Source organism: Sturnira hondurensis, unplaced genomic scaffold (genome assembly GCF_014824575.4).
Source record: "Sturnira hondurensis isolate 20B ecotype Veracruz unplaced genomic scaffold, ASM1482457v3 Scaffold0013299, whole genome shotgun sequence".
Taxonomy (NCBI): Eukaryota; Metazoa; Chordata; class Mammalia; order Chiroptera; family Phyllostomidae; genus Sturnira; species Sturnira hondurensis.
The window spans coordinates 5563998-5587179 of record NW_028085930.1 but is presented as its reverse complement, the minus strand read 5'-3'; the positions used below and the strand labels follow the sequence as shown (position 1 = coordinate 5587179).

General features: G+C 39.0%; 1 protein-coding gene across 2 annotated transcripts in view; it reads right to left on the bottom strand.

The window, feature by feature from the left end:
- Nucleotides 1-23182, bottom strand: part of RYK (receptor like tyrosine kinase) — a 95901-nt gene that overhangs the window by 5004 nt on the left and 67715 nt on the right. For both annotated transcript variants that reach the window (XM_037061252.1, XM_037061251.1), the window contains exons 11-13: nt 20950-21082; nt 17081-17190; nt 16757-16916 (exon numbers count right to left, since the gene is read on the bottom strand). In XM_037061252.1, the coding sequence (XP_036917147.1) occupies nt 16757-16916; nt 17081-17190; nt 20950-21082 (403 nt within the window). The remainder of the gene's footprint in view (nt 1-16756; nt 16917-17080; nt 17191-20949; nt 21083-23182) is intronic.

The window sequence follows — 23182 nt, the reverse complement described above, 5'->3', positions numbered from 1 at the left end:
GTCGCAGGGCCGTGCCCCTCAATGCTGGTGGGCGTGTCCTTCCTTGCCCATTCCCAGCTGCTGTGGCTGCTGACAATTCTTGGTGTTACTTGTTTTGCAGCTGCAACATGTCAATTTCTGCCTCTGTTCCCACATGACATTCTCCCCTCAAATGTCATGTCCATGACTCTTATAAGGACACCAGTCATACTGGATTAAAGTCCACCCTAAAGGAGTATGACTTCATTTGAACACTTTATCTGCAATGACCCTATTTCCAAATAAGGTCACATTCTGAGATTCTGAGGGTTAGGACTGCAATCTATTTTGTGGAGTTCGCGGGGGTGGGGCATACAATTCAATCCACAACACGACCCTACAGGAACTCTCTGAAAAGGTGGGAACACTTCACAACCCATTCTGAAGCAAGCATTACCCTAAACACCAAAACCAGAGTTCAGCCTTTTGGAAGTTAGTATCTTTTTCATTAACAGTAACCACTAGGGAGGAACAACGCTTTTGGTGGAGGGGAGGAGGGGGCTGAGGGAACAGATGGAGATGGATGTGCAGGTTTTAAGTCCCCACAGACACAGAGCTACTGGAATTTTCCTTAAACTTACCGGTGTAAGAGGAACCTTCTATTCCACTTAAAAATAAAAAAACGATGCCAATTAATAAAAGTTAAAGAATGCTGTGTACTTACATACAGGTATTTGTCTACCTGAATACTTTTCCATGAACTTTTAGTACTGATAGTGGACAGTACATGTAATGCTTAATTATTTAAAAAGTGTCCAATTTCCTTAGGGAAGGTAGTTCACTACACAGAACAGAGCCCCAAGAAGTGAAACTGGCTGGAAGGAGTTTCCCACCCCTTCTTCAGGAGATGAGATGGGTCTGGTTCGTATTCACTGACTGTGGCAGCAGCCGTGGGAAAGGAGTAATCTATCCAAACCAGACTTTGGAGGAAGAAATGCTGGGAAGTGGTAACAAACAGACACTGCCATTGGGTAATGGGGAATAACTCCATCCACTGACGAGGGAGGGATGTTCCAACAACTTTGGACTGGAAGGGACCTCTGCAGGCAGGCTAATGGTTTCTGAGAGCTGGAGCGTACACAGGTACCCGTAACACTGCAATGAGCACAGTCTGACTTTACAAAACGACTTCCTTCACACTGTTCTGTCCACATAATTGTCACTGAGCATTCACCTAAGATTCCCCGATTAAAAACTCCAGTGCTAATAAACACCAAATAAAACCACAGGGCACACTGCAGTTTCATTTCCTTAAAAGCCAACAAGTGATTAATTACATGTTGGCTCACCAACCCTTTAAAAAAATCAAGACCAATTCCACACGGATGATTTGTGGAAAACTTGCTCTCTCAAGTCTTCTGATAACTGAACCATTCAGACGGACTTATTCTATGATTTCCTTTTGTTTGACGTCATTGGAAAGGGAGTGATAAGAAGGTCAAGTTGTTTTTTCCAGTTTTAAAAAAGGCTGCTGCTACTATTAGATAGAAGGGTCTCAAGGTCTGGGCCATTCTTACTAAGTGCTATTCTTCCTAAATATTAAAATGCAGCAGAGTATTTTGCAGATGGAGCTATAAACAGGATGAGCTGACAGGAGCTCAACCAGATAAGAACAGCCAATTACAAAGGATAAATCAGCACCTAATTGACCACATAGTGTATATAAACAACGGCTAAGCCTCCCTGCAGAGAGGCAGAGCTTCGGACAGGAATCCCATCTCCTTTACTTGCTACAAGTAAACAAAACTACCTTGCAAAAGCCAGGAAGCCCTTGAGTTGAGTAAGACTATCTATTCAGAGAATATTAAAAAAATAACAAACTCTACCATCTTCTTCTTCTCCCAACTTGTGCTACTGCATAGCTGCTTAATATATAGTATATAAGGCATTTTTTCACTAATATATTCTGATGTTTCTTGTCAAAAACTGTGTAAATAAAATTCTTTTTTCTTCTACAATATAATATTAACTAGTGTTGGGGGTATTAAGAGATTTCCACTGTTACTTCAGAACTTACAGTATACTATATACGATGAGAGAAAATTTTGTCCAATTCTTAATTATTTCATGTGGCCACAGTAAAAGCACAATTTCTGCTAATATTAAATACCTAACATGCCTTTCTCATGGAAATGGGTTCAGATCACCAAAGTGCAATTAATTTAATCTGGGCCAAGTGCTCTCCTAGCCTGACTGATGAGAAGAATCACCTGGGGTGTTTGTTTGAAGTACAGATTCCCGGGACCTATCCTAAAAGTTCAGAAGCCTGGAAGAGAGTATTTTTAACAAGAATCCTAGCTGTGTCTTAAGATCCAGCAAGGAACTGGTCTTAGGTATGCTAGCACAGGTGGTCAGAAAGCAAAGACAGTTTTTATTTATCTGTATTGTAGTATGGCTGACATACAATGAACCGCACAGGAGGTGCTCAATTTGGCAAGTTCTGACATGTGTACACCCGAAACCACCATCAAAATCAATAAACATATCCATCTCCTCCAAAAGGGTCTTCCTGCTTTAATCCTCTCCTCCCGCTTTCTTTCTGTCATTACAGATCAGTTTGTACTTTCTAGAATTATATATAAATGGAATCATTTAAACTATTTTTTTTGCCTAGCTTCTTTTACTCAGAATAACGATTCTGAAATTTATCCATGGTGTACGTATAATGTTTCAACAGTTCTTCCCTGTCCATTGTATGAATACAGCGATTTGTTTACCCATTTACCTGTTGATGGACATCTGAATAATTTCCAGGTTCAGCTACTTAAAATAAAGCTGCTATGAACATCTGTGTACAAATATTGGTAAGGACATATGTTTTCATTTACCTACCAGTAAGATGAACTATATATGTTTAACTTTTTAAAAAATTGCCAAACCACTTCTGGCCAAGATGGAGGAGTAGGTAAATCGGCTTCACTTCCTCTCACAACAAGGAGGAGGATAACAACCAATTTAAACACAAAAAGAGCAACCAGAACTGACAGAAAATCAAACTGTATGGAAATCTGACAACCAAGTAGTTAAGGAAGCCAAATTCATCCAGACCGGTAGGAGGGGTGGAGATGGGCAGCCAAGCAGCTGGCATGGTGGGCAGTCCCACATTCACTTTCAGATAAACCAGGAGGAACAACTGGGAAGTGAGACAGAATGAGCGGCCCAAGGTTCCAGCATGGGGAAACTAAAGCCTCAAAACCTCTGGCTGTAAAAACCTGTGGGGGTTGCAGTGGTGGGACAAACTACCAGTCTGACAGGAGAATCCACTGGAGGGGCCCACGGAGTCCTGGAATGCACACAAGCTCAGCACCAGGGCAGCACCTGGAAGGGCACAACTTGCTTGTGGGAAGCAGGGAAAGTGAATCAAAGTGGGGCGAGAGCCAAGCAAGTGGCATTGTTCCCTCTCTGACCCCTCCCCTACATACAGCACCACAACACAGCCAAGTGGGTTGCCCTGCTCTGGCAAATGTCTAAGGCTCCACCCCTTATGATGCAACAGGTGTGCTAAGACAAAGAAATATGACCCAAGTGAAAGGACAAATCAAAACTCCAGAAGAACTAAGCAACTAGGAGATAGCCAGCCTATCAGAGGCAGAGTTCAAAACACTGGTAATCAGGATGCTCACAGAACTGATTGCGTACCCTGTAAAACAAGGGAAGAAGTGAAGGCTATCAAAGTGAACGGGGGAAAATGTACAGGGAATAAGAAGCATAAATGGTATGTACGAAATAGGCAAGGGGAGTTTAATAGTATATGAAACATAGAAGCCAAAGAACTTATAAGTACGACCCATGGACATGAACTAAGGGGAGGGGAATGCTGGAGGGAATGGGGGTACCAGGCAGAGGGGGATAAAGGGGAGAAGAAAAATGAGACAACTGTAATAGCATCATCAATAAGATATATTTTAAAAAAAAAGCAAGCAAGCAAGCACCAGAGGAACAATGGACTGCCAAACCTCAAGAAGACCTGAAAGTCATCTTTCAAAAACTATGACTTACAGTCTTTCATTACTTTTTGTTTAACCCCATGCTATAAAGAACTTGTTCCTTTCAAATGAGATGAAAATATTTGGGTATATTTGGCAAAAATGTTCTAAACATCTCTGAATTCTGTCTTGCAGGAGAAATTTATGTTGAACATATGTTCAGTACATGTCTTATAGGTGTTTGTACCTCACTGGAAAGCCTTCAAAATCATGCTTTCAGCAAATAAGAAAATAACCTACTCCGATATTTATAATTGGGGACCCATGGTAACTCTAAAGGACACGGAAGTCACTAACACAGCCCCAGCTGGAGAGTGCACAACTTTTGTCAACTGTGCTAAAAACCATCTTGTGCTTTACCATAGCTTGTTAACGTGCCCCTTCAATGTGGATCTGCAACTAAACGAATTCCTAAGCCCCCTACCAGACGGTCTAATGCTAAGATACATACTCAACAGCCAAATAAGTACTTTGATATGAAACTGATCTCACAGATATAAGAGAGTTTAAACTAACAGTGGGGAAGTGATGGGGGACTCAAATGCTGGAAAAATTTTAGTTTCAGGTACTAGCTAATAAGCTTAGTAATCAATGTATATAAAAAGCTATTGTTTCAGGAACTGAAGGTACAACCCACCTTGACTCCAGGAGACCGTAAGCAGTTCCACCTTTGTGCCTCGGGAGGACTGCAAGCCGTCAAGATGGAATCTGAGGCATTGGTCTCCAAGGTGAGATGCCCAGGACACAGATAAAGACCACTGCCCAGGGCACCGATGAGAGAATGCTGGGGCTTTTACCTGATTAACTTTTCCCCTGAATTCCAAACCTCTTACCTACACTTTTCTTCTCCTCCTTATAAAAAGGGTCAGTTTAAAAAGGAATTTAGGATGGTCTGTTAGGAAACAATCCTGCCATCTTCTCAGATCTACATTCAGAAACTTTATGAATAAAGCACCCATAAAGATTCAAAACAAGATTTGCCAAACTATTTGCCAAAGTGAATGTACCATATTAGGTTTCTACCGGGAAGTACTAGGCACAGAGAGTCCTGTCTTTCAGCATTAAGTAGGATGGTAGCTTTAAGTTTGGGGTTCAGCAGATGTCCTTTATCAGATGAGGAAGTTGTCTTCCATTCCTACACTGCTAGGAACTTTTATTAGTAATGATTTTTTCATTTTCTTCCAATACTTTTCTGTATCTATTAAGATGATCATATGCTTTTTAAAAAAGATTTTACTTACTTCTTTTTAGAGAGAGGAGATGGGGAGAAAGAGAGGAAGAGAGACATTGATGTGTGGGTGTTTCTCACATGCCCCCTATTGGGGACCTGGCCTGCAACTTAATCATGCGCCCTGACCGGGAATCAAACAGTGACCCTTTGGTTCACAGGCCAGCACTCAATCCACTGAGTCACACCAGCCAGGGCTGTTTTTTTATTTTTTAGTATGTTAATATAGTGAATCGCCCTGTTTGATTTTCAAGTAAAACTTGTATCCTGAGATAAAGCTTATATGGTCATATTATTATTTTTTAAATGTATTTTTGGATTCTACTTGCTAAACTTCAGGTTAAAATTTTTGAATCTATGATCATGAGGACTAATAAGCTGATCCTTCTCTGATGTTGTTGCAGGTAATGTTGACCTTATAAAATGAATTAGAAAGGATTCTTTCCTAAATTTTCTGAAAATTGTGTCGGATTTGTATTATTTCTTCCTGAAATGTTTGGAGGTACTCAGCAAGTGCCCTAGAATTCACTATGGACCTAGCGTTTTCTTTTAGGAAAGGTTTTTACTTCAAAAAATTCATTTTATATATATAATGAATATAAATATAAATATATAAATATATATATAAACAGTTGTATATATGGTACCATATATATATGGTAAGGATATATATATAGCTATTCTGATCATCCACTCCTTGAGTGAGCTTATTTCAAAACCCTGTCCATTCAGCTAAGTGTCCAAATTTACAGGGAAACAGTTGTTCATAATATTTTGCTACTTAATACCCACGAGAATCTATAAACGGTATTACCTCTCATTAATTATATTGTTAGTTTGCAACTTCTTTTTTGTGTGTGTGATTAGTCTGGCAAGAGGTTTAACATTAATGATTTTCTCAAAAAGTTAAGCATGGGTTTCACTGATTTTCTCTATTGTTTTTCTGTTTCACACTTGACTGACTTCTAATCTTTATTATTTCCCTTCATCTACTCACTTGGAGTTTGATTTATTCTTTTTATGATTTCTTAAGAGGAAAACTAAAGTCACTAATTAGAGACATTTCCTCTTTTCTAATGTTGACATATAATGGTATCTATGTCCCCCTTGAGCAGCAGCATTCCAAAACGTTAAGTGTGTTTAACTCAATTCTAAATACTTCGTAATATACCTTTGGCTTTCTTCTTTGACACCTGCATTGCATTATCTGGAAGTGTCTAGTTTCTAAATATTGGGGATTTTCTAGATTTTTATTTTCAATTTTTAAATTAGTTACAATTGTAGTCACAAAACCCTACTTTGTATGAATTAAATCCTTCTAAATGTATTGACTTGTTTTACAGCCCAGAATATGGTCTGGCTTAGTAAACATTCCGTGCACACTTGAAAAGAATAGGAATTCTGCTGTTGTTGGGATGGGGTGTCCTGTGATTGTTAATTACATCAGGTGGGCTGATGCTGTCATTCAGCTTACTGATTTTCGGTTTGATCAGTTACTGTGCGACGGGTACTGAAATGTTTTCAATGATCTTTTAAAGAGAATTAAATAATAAGAAAAAATCGTGTGTACTGCCCTTACCGTTAACATGTCTGGTACCCTGTGTTCCTTTGTGTAGACCCATGTTTCTGTGTGGTATCACTGGTTCCCAAAGGGTTTCCTCTAACACGTTTTGTAGTGTGGGACTGCTGGAGATGAATTCTTGCAGTTACTATATTTCTGAAAAGGTCGGTATTTCTCTTTCATTTTTGAAAGACATGTTTCCTGGGCATAGAATTCTACATTCATAGTTCTTTTTTCTTATGGTACTTTATTATTACTTTCTAAAATAAATTTATTTTTAAAGGATATTTATTTATTTATTTATTTTAGAGTGGGGAAGGGAAGGAGAAAGAGAGGAACAGAAACATCCAGGTGTGGTTGGCTCTCATGCACTCCCTACTGGGGACCTGGCCCACAACTTAGGCATGTGCCCTGATTGGGAACTGAACCAGCAACCCTTTGGTTTGCAGGCTGGCACTCAATCCAATGAGCCAGGGCTTGCTTTATTTATTTTTAGAGAGAGATAGGAAAGAGGAGAGGGAAAGAGAGAAACATCAATTTGTTGTTATACTTATTTATACATTCATCAGTAGTTTCTTGTATGTAACCTGACTGGAGGTGGAACCCGCAACCTTGGCACATCAAGACAATGCTCTAACCAACTGAGCTACCTGGCCAGGGCCTCTTACTGTTTCCTCTCTTGCATAGCTTGCAAAGAGAAATTTGCTGCCATTCTTTCCTTGGTTCCTCTGTTAAATACATTAACATATTTTTTTTCAGGCTGCTTTTAAGATTTTCTCTTTATACTAGTTCTGAGTAATTTGATTATAATGTGGCTATGGTTTAGTTTCTTCAGGATCCCTGTGTTTGGGGTTTGTTGAGTTCTTAGATAGGTGGGTTTACAGTTTTTACCAAATTTGGAAACATTTCAGTAGCTATTCCTTCATTGTTCTTTCTGTCCACCCCTCATCCTCCATTCCATGTCTCTGGGGACCCCAATTACACATATATTCAGCCAACTGAAGCTCTCTAACAGCTCAATGAGAGATCCTTCTTCAAGAATTTCCTGTATCTTCTCTCCCCTATCTCTTGTTTTACTCCCATCTCAGGAGAGAGGTGCACTTCCTGTGCTAAGACTATATACCTTTATCTGGACTCTGGGGCACATATACCTGTCATCTTTTGAACCTTCCCTCCAATAATCATACATCCAATCTCTTTCTCCCCACTGCTTCCCTGGCCTAAAAAAACAAACCAAACACCACAATATAGTAAAATCACAAAATAACAAAATAGAGCCTCTCTTGATCCTGCCATCCTTTCAAGCTGTGACCCTTTCATTCCTCTTCATGACCGAACTTCAAACTGCACTTGACTGCCGCCACTCTCTCACCTTCCACAACAATCACGTCTGTCTTTAATGACTTACTAAATCTGCTTGTTCCCCCACCTTCCCCAATGATTTCCTCATTCTTTCTGACCAATGCACATATTTTTAAAAAAAGATTTTTATTTATTTTTAGAGAGAGGGGAAGACAGGGAGAGAAACATCAGTGTGTGGTTGCCTCTCACACACCCACTACTGGAAATTGGCCCGTAACCCAGGCATGTGCCCTGACTGGGAATTGAACCAGCGACCCTTTGGTTTGCAGGCTGGCACTCAATCCACTAAACCACACCAGCTGGGGCTGCACATATGTTTATAGACTAGATTCTCCTCAACACTATTTCCTTTCTTGGCTTCTATGACATAGCATTCTCTGGATTCTCTTTGAATCTTTCCATTCTCTTTCTTTTCTCACTAAAAAGAAATATTTTGGCCCTGACTGGTATGGCTTAGTGAATTAAGTGTGAACCTAAAGGTCACTGGTTCAATTCCCTATCAGGGCACATGCCTGGGCTGCAGGCTGGGTCCCCGGCTAAGGGTATGTAAGAGACAACCAACTGATGTTTTTCTTCCCCTTCCCCTCTCTCTGCAGATAACATTTAAAAAATCTAAAAAAAAGGAAACATTTCCTACCTGCTTGGCTTCCTTCTCTCTTCCTTCTCTGAGATCAAATGCTCTTGTTCATTCAATCACCACTTTTAGGAAGCTGATGTCCATTCTCTAATATCCTGCTTGCATGCCTTTCCAGAACTCCAGACCCACACTCTACACATCAGTATCTTAAACTCAATGCTCCACGTCAAATTAATCATGCTTTCCCCAAACCAGATAGTCTACCTGCTGTCCTCAATCATGCTGCATCTTCACAGTGACTCAGGGTTCACTGCAAGAGCAGAACAAATAAACGTACAAATCAAAGATTAAAGTTTTCAGAAACATGGGCCCTAGGTTAAAAGGCAGAGTAGACATCTATGCAATATATCTAATAGTTAATGCGGGGAGGACCTTAGGCCACAAAGGTGAATTAAGCCATTTACTCAAATAACACCTGTGGTCAGGAAAACAGATGGGATCCCTGATGTGAAGTCTGTGGGAGTGAGACAAAGAGAAATGTGAGGATCCAGCATGGAAATACAAGGACAGTGTGAGGCCATTTAGGGTTCTTTTACACAGTCAAGTACACAGCTCTCCAAGGATAAGATCGGCACTGCAGGCTGTGAATGTTCTTAAAATAAATGATCCAAAAGGCATACATATGTACGTCAACTACAATTCTGTAACTATGGACCATCTGCTAAGGGAAAACAAGTAAGGCTGAGTTCCCACTGCCCACTCTGGGAAGAATGACTTGTCCATAAATATATATAACAGCATATGATAGATGAGGTTAGGCAGGTACAAAATACTCTGGGGACTCCTAAGAAGACGAAATCAAAGGTCACAAAGGTACCTAGTATGTTTGGACCGAGCAGGAACTCCAGATTGGCTAAAATGCAGAATCTAAGGAAATGAACAGTGGAAAATATGACGGTAAAAACGGGACGATGAGGTGAGGAACGGAGGCTCTGAAGAACAAGGGAAGGAGGTTGGCTCCTTCTTTACTAACTCACTGTAAGAGTTCACTTTGAAGATGAAAATATCATGAAGAAATATTCTTAGCAGTGGAAGATTAAGTTTACTCAACTTACCAACACTAATAAATATTCACAAATGTTCAAAACTGACACTCCTCTGTGTACAAGGTACAGGCTTTATTAACATATACCCCTCCCTAAATATCCAAATTCTTAAAGATTTTATTCTGTGAATTTTAAATTTTCAGACATATTTTCTAGGCCTTTTCAATAACTACAACTGAACTATACATCTATAGGAGAATGTTAATTTAAAAATGTTTTATTACTTACATTTTAAGATCTAATAAATTTATACAAGTAACCCCTAAAGGAGTTGGGTCCTTTTAAATAATTCTTCAATGTTAACTGTTACCTAAAAATCTTAATACTCCTCCAGATTTGCCACAGTGGTAAATATGTTTTTTACTCCAGCTAAACAAATGTGCCCAGACGTACAGTGACTGTATACGAAATGTACTGATTGCATCAGGCACCAAATTTAGCACGTGTTGCTAACCTCACATCAAAAACCAGCTATCTTTAGGCATATAGTGTCGTATATGACTGAAAAGAGACTACTTATACTATAAATTCCTCCTAGGATCTGTGATTAGGAAGACAGAAGAGCCCATGTTGAATGCCTGAAGGCCATCATACATTTCTGCTATTTATGACCCTTCCCTTCACTGTACAAGAGGCTTAGACACTGCTCCGCCAGAACACTGGGTCTATTTGAAGAGAACGTTAATATAAAGGGCAGGGCAGGAATGTTATTTAACAAGATCTCTTAAGGAAAGTATCTATTCTTAGGGAGAGCCAAACACAGGAAACACATCAAGGGCAATTACTCAATCAGAGAAAATAGAAACCAGCCACCTCTGAAAATATATGAACTGTTCCTGAAGTAAACCCATTTTTACTCCTCATTCTCAGGAAATATTAGGAGTATTAAAATAATATTATTAAATAATGACAAACAATGTATTTTAATATTAAACTTTAAATCTTTATTTCCTAATGCCTGAATGATACTGTCACCTCTATAGCTTTTTAATATCTTTATAGAAATTTCTCTTAATGCAAATTTAATATTCAAATAGTAAGTCTTAAGATTGTTGATGTGTAAAATCTGCAACCACAATGGAAACAAGTAAATAAATATTGGGCTTCTAAGCATTATTCTAAAAATAGTAATGAAGAAATAATATAAAGTTTCCTATACTTTTAAAAATAATAAGCATTCTCTGAAAACTACAGTTTTGTGTTTGACACTGGAGTAGTTCAGAAAAGCCCTCTTCATGGGCACGTTACGAATGTGAGATTTCCTGCCCAGCTCTGCTCAGGATGTGGCAGTGACTGTCCCTGTGACCGGGCAACCACAGGTAATGGGAAGCACTCTGCTATATATGCACCACCTGGACAACTTTACAAATCTCCCTCCTTCTAGGTAATGTCTAATGTTCACCAAAAAATCGCATAAAGGCACAAGAACACATTTTAATTTGTCTAGCACCCTCAGAACTGTTCAAATACCTTGAAGGAATCTCTTCATGGCCATAACCCACACTGATTAGATTAGCAATAAAGTCATTTCCTTGAGTTGTTTTTGTCAACTTAAAAAATGCTTTTTAAACACAATGTAATACCATACAGACAAGAAAACCAACAAGAAAGAAACTCTTACTTTTGTTTTAGTCTCTTAATACAAGGTGATCTCTTAACAGAATTATGTTAGCTACTATAATTAGCTAAATAATTCAAAGAAGATATAAATCAAAAAAATTATGTTCAAATAAAGGAAAAGAAAATCACGGAAAAATCTATGGTAGTATTCACATAAAAACAATATCCAGAAATTCTTAAGAATGCCCATGATGACGTCATACCTTAAAATATTAGAAAGAGATTTATAACTAGTCAAATCTAGTTGTGCATATTTCCTAAGTTCAACAGTTAGAAGCTGATATTAACATTGTAAGAATCTTGACATATTGAAATATTGAAACTTTCCATTAAAAATTGTAAAAACAAAACCCAGAGATACAATGTATTATTATTATTTTTTTAATGTTCTTTTTAAAAAATTTTTTTAATTTTATTTATTTATTTTTTAGAGGGGAAGGAGAGAAGGAGAGAAACATCAGTGTATGGTTGCCTTTTGTGCCTCCCATGCTGGTAGTTAGCCTGCAAGGAACCGGCCTGCAACCCAGGCATGTGCCCTGACTGGGAATCGAACCACGATTGTCTGGTTCGCAGGCCCGCGCTCAATCCACTGAGCTACGCCAGCCAGGGCCTACAATGTATTATTTTTAAGATGGAAAAACATTAATATATTTCCAAACAAATCATGTAAAGTTTGTAACTATAAACAAATGCAAAAATGTTAAGGGTCTTTTAAAGGACAAAGAAAATGTCCCTTCCAAGGTAGTAATATAATTAGTTAGCTGTGACATTTATATCTAAAATGTGTATTTTACATGTGTGGAGACTGGGGGGAATGAGGTTCTATTACTTGTTTTGCATGTGATTCTGCATGAAGCTTTTTCCGTCCAAAAGTAGATATTAAGTGTAGCGTTTCAACTCCCAGTTCTATCCATAAAAAAAGTGGGAACAGAGCATAATGATTATGCATGCACATTTTTCTTTTTTGAATTATTTAAAAATATATTTTAATTATAATTAATGCACTATAGTTATATTAGTTTCAGATGTACAACACAGTGATGCAACATTTATATTCCTTATGAAGTGATCACCACAGTAAGTCTAGTAGCCATCTGTCACCACACAGTTATTATAATATTATTGATTATATTCCCTCTCCCACACATTATATCTCCCAAAACATTTATAACTGGAAGTCTGTACTTAATTCCCTTAACCTTTTCCACTCATCTCCCCACCTCCCTTCTCCTCTGGGAACTATCAGTTTTATTCTCTATGAGTTTGTTTCTGTTTCTTTTTGTTGTTGTTGTTTCGCATTTTTAATACAAAAGTTAAAAAAGCAATCTTTAAAATTTGTGCTTTAATATAAGAATGAAAAAAAATTCAATCCCACAAAAAATGAAAAGCAGGATTTTTACATTAAAAATCACCCCATCATTACAAGGAAACAGAAAGGTATTCCTATTCCCTTAAATATCAACTATCCAAGGCAAAACATATTTGAGGGGGGATACACACACACACAATTTTAAAGGAAATGAATTGATGAGAATCTACTGGAGAAAAACCTGAACGTTTCAGGAGTTAAACAATCAATGTCAATCAATGAGTAGTCCCACCATCGCACTCTAAGTACAGCTCCGAAGAATCTGGGTCACAAAGACATTTCAAGTAAGTTTAGGCCAAAACATGCTAAAAATAATTATTATTTTAAAGTAATTTGCCTGTTAATTTGCTTACCATTAAGTTCATAATTTTTAAAAATAACGCTGTCAAATGATGAAGGAGCAACAAGGTATTTGGTATGACTACATTCTGACAGACGGCAGATTCTTATGTAAAATTTGTGAACTGTTGCAAATGTATAGAATATAATAATGAGAAAGTAACTAATTTTAAATAGAACTTTGAAATATTTGCTTAACTAAATCACATATCCTCACACAGACTTTACCAGCTAACACAGGCAGAGTACCTAGCTGAAGAGATAAAGGTCTCACTGCTTAGAGATACTTCACTAAATACAGTCTCATTGATTGAAAGTGTATTATCTAACTTAACTTTCACTCTAGATTCTTTTCAAATATTTCATCTAAATCTAAATCTAAATATATAAAAAACATGCCTGGCTTGCAGGCCAGGTTCCCAATACGGAGCATGTGAGAGGCAACCATACATTGATGTTTCTCTCTTTCTCCCTCCCCTACCCCTCTCTAAAAATAAATAAATAAATATTTTTTTTAAAGGAAGAAGTATATTAAGTGAAGCAATGCATATTTTGAGGGCTTCCACCGTGCAAGCAAACAGTGCAACTGGCCATCTTGCATAGCCCTCTGAAATATTAGCTATCAATACTCTTTTGTGCAAGAGAATCATAAACAATCCCAGACTCTTGCGGTTACAGGGCACACTTATACACTGTCATCTAAGAAATACCTTCCATTTCCTGCCCATTAGACCAGTTTTAGGTTTACCTCAACTGCCACGTAATTTCTACTAAGGCAACTATACTATATTTCAATGAGTAACAAAACCATAAATACTTTAAATAAACCACTGAAAAAATTTATTACCATCCCAAAGAGATGAATGAATTAATCTTTTAAATCAACTATGGAATGAAGTTTTTTAACAAAACACTAAGGAAAATTTTTTACTTCTCTATATTCACAAATATTCAGAAGTATTTTACTGAGTTGTACATTTGAAACCTGTATGGTTTTGTGAACAAATATCATCCCAATATATTCAATTAATAACAGTAATATTTATAATCAGTTCTGAGCTGAAAAAAATGTTCATCAGAAGTAGGCTTTTCTACTAAAGGGGTAAATTTGAAAACCATATAGCTCTAACTCAACTGACACTGTTTTTTAAAACTATATTCTAACACCGGAGTTAAATCCACTCCCCCCCTCCCCCCATAAGAACAGCTTTGCTTAATACAGATACAGGGTGAAGAATTCCAGCTACAATTTATAACTTCAGAATAAAGACCTGGCAACCTTAAAGCATAAGCACCTTATAAAATAGTATAATCTGTCCTTACTAACATTCAATACAGCAGCTGTGTGCTGGCCTAAAACCAAACCCTGCTTTCCCTTTTTATAGTATGAGAAAAATCAAAAACAAAAATACAATCCCTCCCCTACAAAGAAAAATTCCAGGTTTTCTTTAGGTAACCATTAAAACTGTGTGTTGCTTTGCATATTTCAAGTAAGACAACTTGAAATTTTAACTTCTGACATTAATGTTAGAAAAGTTTTATTCTATTATGAAACCCTGAAAAAACAGACTAGGCCTGGCTCCCTGCTGCTCTACAAGCTGAGCCCTCGGGTTCAGGATCCATGAGTCTGGGTGTGTTTCCCCAGCCATCCTCTCACACACCCCTTGCCTCTGACCGGGAGAGGCCATGGCGACGTGAAGCAAGTTTCTACCACTGCTGACTCCTGCAGCTGCGCATGAAGCAAAGCATCCTTTTTCCATCACTCATATTTACTCTGCCCACCTGACAAGTGTCAGATGAGGGTTTTTTTCAGAGAATGATTGATTTTAAATTAAGTTAAAACTAAGTATTTTGAAGATATGCACAATAAAAGACTTTATTGGAAAAAAATGATGCAAATAGATCGTTCACTCACATCAAGTGAACACATTTTATCAGGACACTTGATATGTAATAAAGACACAATATATATCAAATAACTAACCTAGCTTCTGAAAAAGAAAAAAATGTAACCAGATTTTAATTAATAATAGAGGATTTCTTCCTTATCAAATCGTTCTCATTTCAAGGCTTTTAAACAAAAATATAAGCTTTTCATTATGGAAATCTTAACTTCAATTACTGAGTATAGTAAATTGAATGGTGGCCTCAAAGATACGTCCGCATCTGAATCCCTGAAACTTGTAAGGATCACCTTTATATGGCAAAAGAAGTGATTAAGTTAAGGGCCTTGAGAACAGAAGCTTACACTGGATTATGAAGGTGGGCCCTGAATACAATCATACATATCCCTACAAGGAGGCAGAGGGCGTTCTGAGAGACAAACACACAGGGAGGAGGATGTGAATATGGAGCGGGGAGAGGGGCCGCCAGGAATGCCAGCAGCCTCCAGACCCTGAAAGAGGTGAGAGGATTTGCCTCTTGGAGCCTCCGGAGGAAGCACAGCCCTCCTACATCTTGACTTCAAATATTCGGCTTATTGAGCTCAACTCTGGGACGACAAACCTCTGTCACTGTAAAGCGCCAGGACTGTGCAATTTGTTACAGCAGCCACAGGACACTAATGTCCTGCGGGGAAGAGCATATTAAAGGGTAACCCTTAAAGCACACACACTTAGAAGTTAAAGGGTTACTCAATACTATAAATACAATATTTCAAGACACAGTATATAATGATATAGTAAGCACTTCTTTTACAGTTCTAACTTTGAAGCAAATTATTCTATTAAGACTTTACATGTAACACCAACAGACATCACCGAGTGATGATCATTCAGCGCTTGTAGTTAGCACAAAAATCATGATGGCAGCTGCTTATTTTACTCCACAATCCCACTCCATCCCAAAATACTTCTTTATACCTATACAATGAGTGTTATAAAATGCTACTTTTGACCAAGAATATGTTCCCATGGCTCCTTGCCCTCATATCTACCTTATCAGCAGTTTAACCTAATCTCTGAATGTTAACTACAATAATAAAGTGCAGCAAGCAAGAGACAGGAAAACAAATTAATCTTTCAAATCAGACCACAAAGTGACAGAATTTAAAAACAATAAAAAATGTCTGCAAAACACTCACAAGTATCTGTGACTTATGAAACTATATATCACTAAGTATAAAGAATCACACTATTTGATCTGCTTAAATGGGCAGAGCCACCCAGAAACTGACAAAGGGGAAGACAGTGACATCTGAGGAATTATAAGCTACATAGACCATAATATTTCAAAGAGGTCATTTTAAAAAAGAAAACAATAAATCTTTATGATCTGGGAACCACTTGGGCATTCTGAGACTTCAATAAGAAAAGAAAAATAATCAAACTCTAGAGCCTCAATGTTGCTACCTCTAATACTGGTATGCTGGTATCTCTCTAGCTGCCTCACAGTGAGGTTCCACACAATGGTAGGCCCTGGTTTGGCTCAGAGCTTCTCAGCATAAACTGGCTGACCAGGAGCTAACTACAGTTTCATTTCCCAATGAAAAATTTCAGGGAAAAGTTACTAGATTAAAAGAAAAAAAGAAATACTTTAAACCAGAAAGCCTCCTCTTCATTTTGCTGACATCCGGGGGTTCGAGCACTTACCACATCACTAGCGCTGGAGAACTCATTATTCACCAGACTTTCCAGCGCCATCCACCGAACCGGCCTGTTTTCATTGTCCCCCAGACAGTGATAGTCCATGGGGAACAAGTCTCTGGAGAGGGCGTTGTCTGTGATCTTAACTTGAAGTGTATCATCAATGCTGAAAAGTAAAGACATAACTATCAAATGCAATCAGAGTATTTAAAAAATTTGGGTCATGAGCACTTTTAAATACAACATAATTTCTGCTGTGACTTCTGGAAAGAACCCCAAATCCAAGGAATATGACACATCAAATGACAGGGATGAGCCCATGGCACCTACACACAGTTCCTGGCAGCCAGGTCTTTGTGGATGACCTCCCTTCGGGCCAGATAGCTCATCCCACAGGCAATCTGAATAGCCATGTGGACCAGGTCTTGTTGAGAAATTGCCTGTGGGAACAGTAAACGACAACGTTTGCAGTTAGCTCCGAAACTGTGATGGCAGCTGCTTATTTTATTGCATAATTCCACTCCATCCAGAAATACTTTTAATACCTACACACTTAAAAATAAAGTTACCTTTTGACCAAGAATATATCCCTTGTAGTCATATTTACTATCATCTTTATTGTTCTGTAAAGTAGTTTAACATTTACTTCTCTCATCTGTTAGGTATACCTATCTCCCCAACACCCAGCACATCAGTAGCTGCTCATAAGTGTCTGTTCAATGCTGAATTAACAAGGTAATCTTTCAAATGCTTATTACTCAATAACTAGTCCCTTTAAAATATTTATTTATGCTTATTTAATTATATTTTATTGATTATGCTAGTACAGTTGTCCTGATTTTCCCCTTTGGGTGGAGGATGAGTCAACCTCCACCCATTACCCCTCCCCCCACCTCAGTTAATACCCCACCACTGTTCACGTCCATGGGTCATGCATATAAATTCTTTGGCTTCTCCCTTTCCTACACTGTACTTTACATCCCCATGGCTATGCTGTAACCACCTATTTGTATTTCTTAATCCCCTCACTTCCTTACCCACTCCCCTACAGCCCCTCCCATCTGGCAACCATGAAAATGCTCTCTGTATCCATGATTCTGTACCTGTACTTTTTTGCTTAGTTTGTTTTTCAGATTCAGTTGTTGATAGATATGTACTTTTTTGGTCATTTTACTGTTCCTAGTTTTGATCTTTTTCGTTTTCTTAAAGCCCCTTTAACATTTCATATAAGAATAGTCTGGTGATGATGAACTCCTTTAGATTTTTCTTGTCTGGAAAGCTCTTTATCTGCCCTTCCATTCTAAATGATAGCTCTGCTGGGTACAGCAATCTTGGCTATAGGTCCCTGCTTTTCAGGACTTCGAATATTTCTGGCCAATCCCTTCTAGTCTGCAAAGTTTCTTTTGAGAAATCAGCTGATAGTCTTATGGGAATTCTCCTGTAAGTAACTAATTGCTTTTCTATTGCTGCTTTTAAGATTTTTTCTTTATCTTTAACCTTTAGTATTTTAATTTGATGTGTCTTGGAGTGATCCTCTTTGCATCCACCTTGTTTGGGACTCTCTGTGCTTCCTGGACTTGCATGTCTATTTCCTTTGCCAAATTAGGGAAGTTTTCTTTCATTAATTTTTTTCAAATAGATTTCCAATCTCTTGTTCTTCTTCTTTTCCTTCTGGCACCCCTATGAGGCAAATGTTGGACTGCTGAAGTTGTCCCAGAGTCTGCTTATACTATCTTCATTTTGCGGGGGGGGATTCTTTTTTCTTTTTAGTGTTCTGATTGGTTGTTTTTTTGCTTCCTTATGTTCTGATTATCAGCTTCATTCACTCTACTGTTGTTTCCCTATAAATTGTTCATTATTTTAATTATTTCGATTAGTGTATTCTTCCTTTCTAATGGGACCTTTTTAATGCTGCTCAGATCCTCACAAAGTTCCTTGAGTATTCTTATAACCACTGTTCTGAACTCTGCATCTGATAGATTGCTTATCTCCATTTCATTTAGCTCTTTTTCTGGAGTTTTAATCTGTTCTTTCATTTGGGCCACATCTCCTTATTTTGGCAGCCTCCCTGTGTTGGTTTCTATGTATCAGGTAGAGCTGTTGTGACTCTGTGTCTTGGTAGCATGGCCTAATGTACTAGGTGACCTGTTGGGTCCAGTGGCACAGCCTCCCCTATCACCCAAGCTGGGTACTCAAGGTGTGCCCTCTGTGTGGGCTGAGTATACCCTCCTCTTGTAGTTGAGCCTTGGTTGTAGTTAGCACATCAATGGGAGGGATTTTACCCAGGCCAGTCAGCTGCAGGGATTGGCTGTGACCATTGACTACAAACCTCCAATTCTATGTGGAGGATAATTTGTGCAGGGGCAGGCTGGTGGTGCTCTGATGTGGTCTGTAGCTGTCTGTTGGGTGTGCTGATGCTGGGGTTTCCCAGGTGGTACAGGCCAAGATCAGCCCCCACCTGTTTTTGCCTGGGGCCACCTTGCCTGAGATATAAAGCAATCTGAGATGGCTGCTACCTGTGCTGGGCTTGGAGATTCCCAGGCAAAGCCAAGCTGTGAATCTAGGCTGGCTGCTGCCAGTGCTGGGCCTGGGCCTCACTGAAGCCAGCTGTTGCTTGAGAGGATTTAAGAAGTTGTGAAGCATGAGGCAAGACCAGCCATTGATATGGAAAAGCACCTTGGGTGGACTTGTAAGTTGGGAGGGGCAGAGTCTCTGGGGATCTCTAAGGCAAGTCAAACAGTATTAGCCAGGTTGATGGGAGTCTCAGATATGACACCAGCTTGCTAGCTTTGTGGGGGAAGGGTTTAGAAAAGGGACAATGGCCTCTGCTTGCCTGATGCCAGACACTTCAGTTTCTCCCAATATGCCACTGGTGCCCTTTAAGCTGCTAGCCCAGTGGGGGAGCTCAGAGGGAGTGAATCTGAGTAGGTGAATCCGTGTGTAGGTTCTTTAAGAGGAACTGCTTAGGGCATTAGCAGTTTCTTCCATCAACTCAATCCCTACTGGGTTTTGCAGCCAGAAGTTGTAGGGATTTACCTTCCTAGTGCTAGAACCCTGGGCTGCGGGGCTGGTGTGGGCCTGGGACCCCTCGCTCCCAAGATATCCCTCCCTAATTCTTATCCACCACACATGGGTGAGGGAAGAGACTGTTCCACCTCTGCACCCCTCCTACCAGCCTGGATGGATGTGGTTTCTTTAATTCCGTAGTTGTCAGACTTCCGTTCAATTCAATTTCTGACATTCTGAGTAATGGCTGTTCTATATTTGAGTTATAATTTTGATGTGCTTGTGTGAAGAGGTGAGCCATATCTGCCTACACCGCCATTTTGACTGGAAGTCTAAAATAGTTTTTATTAGGAGGTTATCCCCTAAGGACCATTTTCAAACTAATACAAGCCTATAGCTCTCTGCAATAATGTACTCCCCTGGAGCCAATGTTGTGGGCTGGGGAATGAAATTCTTCCCCAGGTGATTCAGGTGGGCTTTAGCCTTCAACCCACATTAGGAACCTGGCTATAATCCTGTCAATATACAAAGCTTATCAAACATATTAAACCAACTACTCAATGCAACCGTTGAATCTATTTTTCTCCTGACAACTTTAATAAGTACATTATTATAAATCCTGAAACAAACTTAACTGGGCTACAAAATACAGTGGCAGCAAAACACATACTATGCTTTACTATTACCGCCATCATAATGTGTTTGGAATCTAACCAAATGCTTCAGAGCTATGTGGACAAGCAGTGACAAGAAAGAAACTCTTAGATGACTAACACCTTACAGCAAAGTATATTAAAAATATGCCCTCCAGTCACCACAAACTTTTGGCGCAATATGGATCAAATGGCTCTCAATACAGATCAGATGGGCCTGCTTCTACCTTTAGAAGGAAGATCTCGTAGAAGCACCTTCAGAAAACGACTGCGAGGGTGTCACAGAGGGTCTGAGGTGACTCTGAACAAACACACACACAATGGGAACACGAGAGAAAACTTCGGCGCCAGCGCGGCATACGCCTTTAGGCAGGAATCACACACCAACCTTCCCCCAGTCCAACAGGTTATAACGTCATCTGACTCTCAGCTCCTTCTTGCAGGCCTTTACACAGTTTATATTTAAAATGTAAACATCTACTTTCAAAGATAAAATCAGAAACTATTGGTAAATAACTTGTATTTGGCAAATTTTCTCACCTGAGGATTATTGGCCTCTACTAATTTGCACTGCCGTAAAAACAATTTTAGATTCCCCCAATTCATGTAAGGCAATATCACCATAGGCTTTTCTCCTTCTTCTATACACACATGGGTAATAGGAAGAAGATTTCTATAAAATAATCAGAAACCAGGAGAAAGACAAGTGAAATCTAAAACCTCAGGGGCTCATTTGTAATAAAAATCAGTAAAATAAAAATAAAACAAGAAAATCTCTAACATATTTAAAAATATAATTACCATTAAAAATGTAAAATTATAAATGCTTTTTTAAACTAGACTTTAACATTTCCCATATGTGCACTAGGGAAAAGTTATGAACTCGAAGTTGTTTCCCGTGGACTGGATTCTCTGAAGACACATTCTAGCCACATTAAATCTTTATTTCACTCTAAAGGACGATTAGAGACAAATGTTTGACTGTGAGCATATTATGATAATATACCATTTTGTCCATCATCACACCTAAAAAATAAGCCCCAATGCAGACTATGGAACAAGAATATGATAATCAAGAAGACTCTAAGAGGCTGAAATTGTCACAAAAGCCAAGAGAGTCTTAACTGGTGACAGAGTATTTAGAACCTGATTTCCAAATCCTTAATTTACAATTAACTGTCTGTGTGGCCATCTCCTTTGGCCTTAGTTCCCATACCTCTAACATAGGAACCCCATCAATGGGCAAAGTTAAACAAGCATGTGGTAAACAATTTTATTCCTTTTTAAATTTCTATGGCACATTACATACATTTTATCCTATTGCCTAATGACACTTTTTCTACTGGCATCTGGAAATAACCACTGATTTTCCCCCATGGTTACGTAAGTTTTTATATAATTACCTCATCTTCCCCACTAAGTTGAAAATTCCTAGAAGGCAAAAGCTAACAGGGACTCTTATTTTTACACCTAATGCCTCATACTCTATACCTTAGAAAACAAGCATTTAATATTTAATAACACAGCCTTACAAAACATCAGTGTTCCTTAACTTAGCATATTCTGCTTCTGAAGATGTTGAATAAGGAAAAAAGAAAGCTACATTTACTAATATTGCAGTTAATGCAATACTAGTAGCAACAAGCTGCAAGCAACGTGAATGTCCATAAGCAAGTAGAGTACACCCAATAACTGAATAGTAGGTACCAAGTAAACAGTCACAAAGAGCTATTAGGAGAATATGAGTAAAAGCTGATCTCACAGAAAAGCAAAACACAAAATTCACATGTTTGCAGGATAATTACAGCAATGGAGAAAAAAATAAAACTCTGCACAGAAATACGCTAAGCTTTAAGAGTTGTTGTATTGAGTTATAGGACTTTGGATCATTTCTAACTTGCTTTTCTATATTTCCTAAACTGTCTCAAGTAAGTATGTATCTCTTTTAAAAGCACCATCACACAATTCTGGCCGGAGCAACAGTGCACAAGCGAAAGCTCTGGACCCCCCTGTGCTGTGCAGGAGTTACTAACAGGGAGGGCACTGCCCCCGAGGAGCTGGGAAAATGCCGACTCACAGGAGAGAACCTGTAGGAGGTAACCTCCAGGTAAGGCTTCTGCCTGCGCGACAGCCTGAGAGTGGCAGCGCTGATCAGTCCCACCTTACAAGCAGGAAACGCACAGGAAGAGAGAGGTTAGATAACTTGTCAAGGTTGAACAGCAAGTATGTAAAGAATACAAAATCAAATCTTATCTGATTCCAAAAGCCTTAGACTTCCCCCTGGACACTTCCTCTGAGGAGAACAAAAGGGAGTACAGGGGAGATGACAGTCTCTTTTCACACCAAGTCCCATGCACACTAAAATGACAACAGCAAGTTTGCACTCGGGATTAAACAAGCAATTCAGGGCTGATGTGCAGAGCTGCCCAATCTCTCCCCACCCCTGCCAAAAACGATTTCCCTGCTGCTTTCTTCATGACTAAGACTCACTGAGCAGAGCTGAAGGCATTTTCTCCAGGCACAGTAAGTTTGCTAGATGAGATCACATCATTTATTCTATCATCAGAGGTTAAAATCCCCTCTGGGAAAGGTAACAGGCAGCATGAAAATGTTTCAAAGTACAAGGGACTGCTCTTCATTCCGTGCATTTTCTTAAGATGGGGAGGATAAAGAGAAGCTCTGGGGTCTAGGAGTGGATGAGACAGAAGGACAAGGTAGGGGAAGGGCGGATTCTGCGGGAACTTGGACAAAAGCCGCGCCCCCCCTCAGCCGT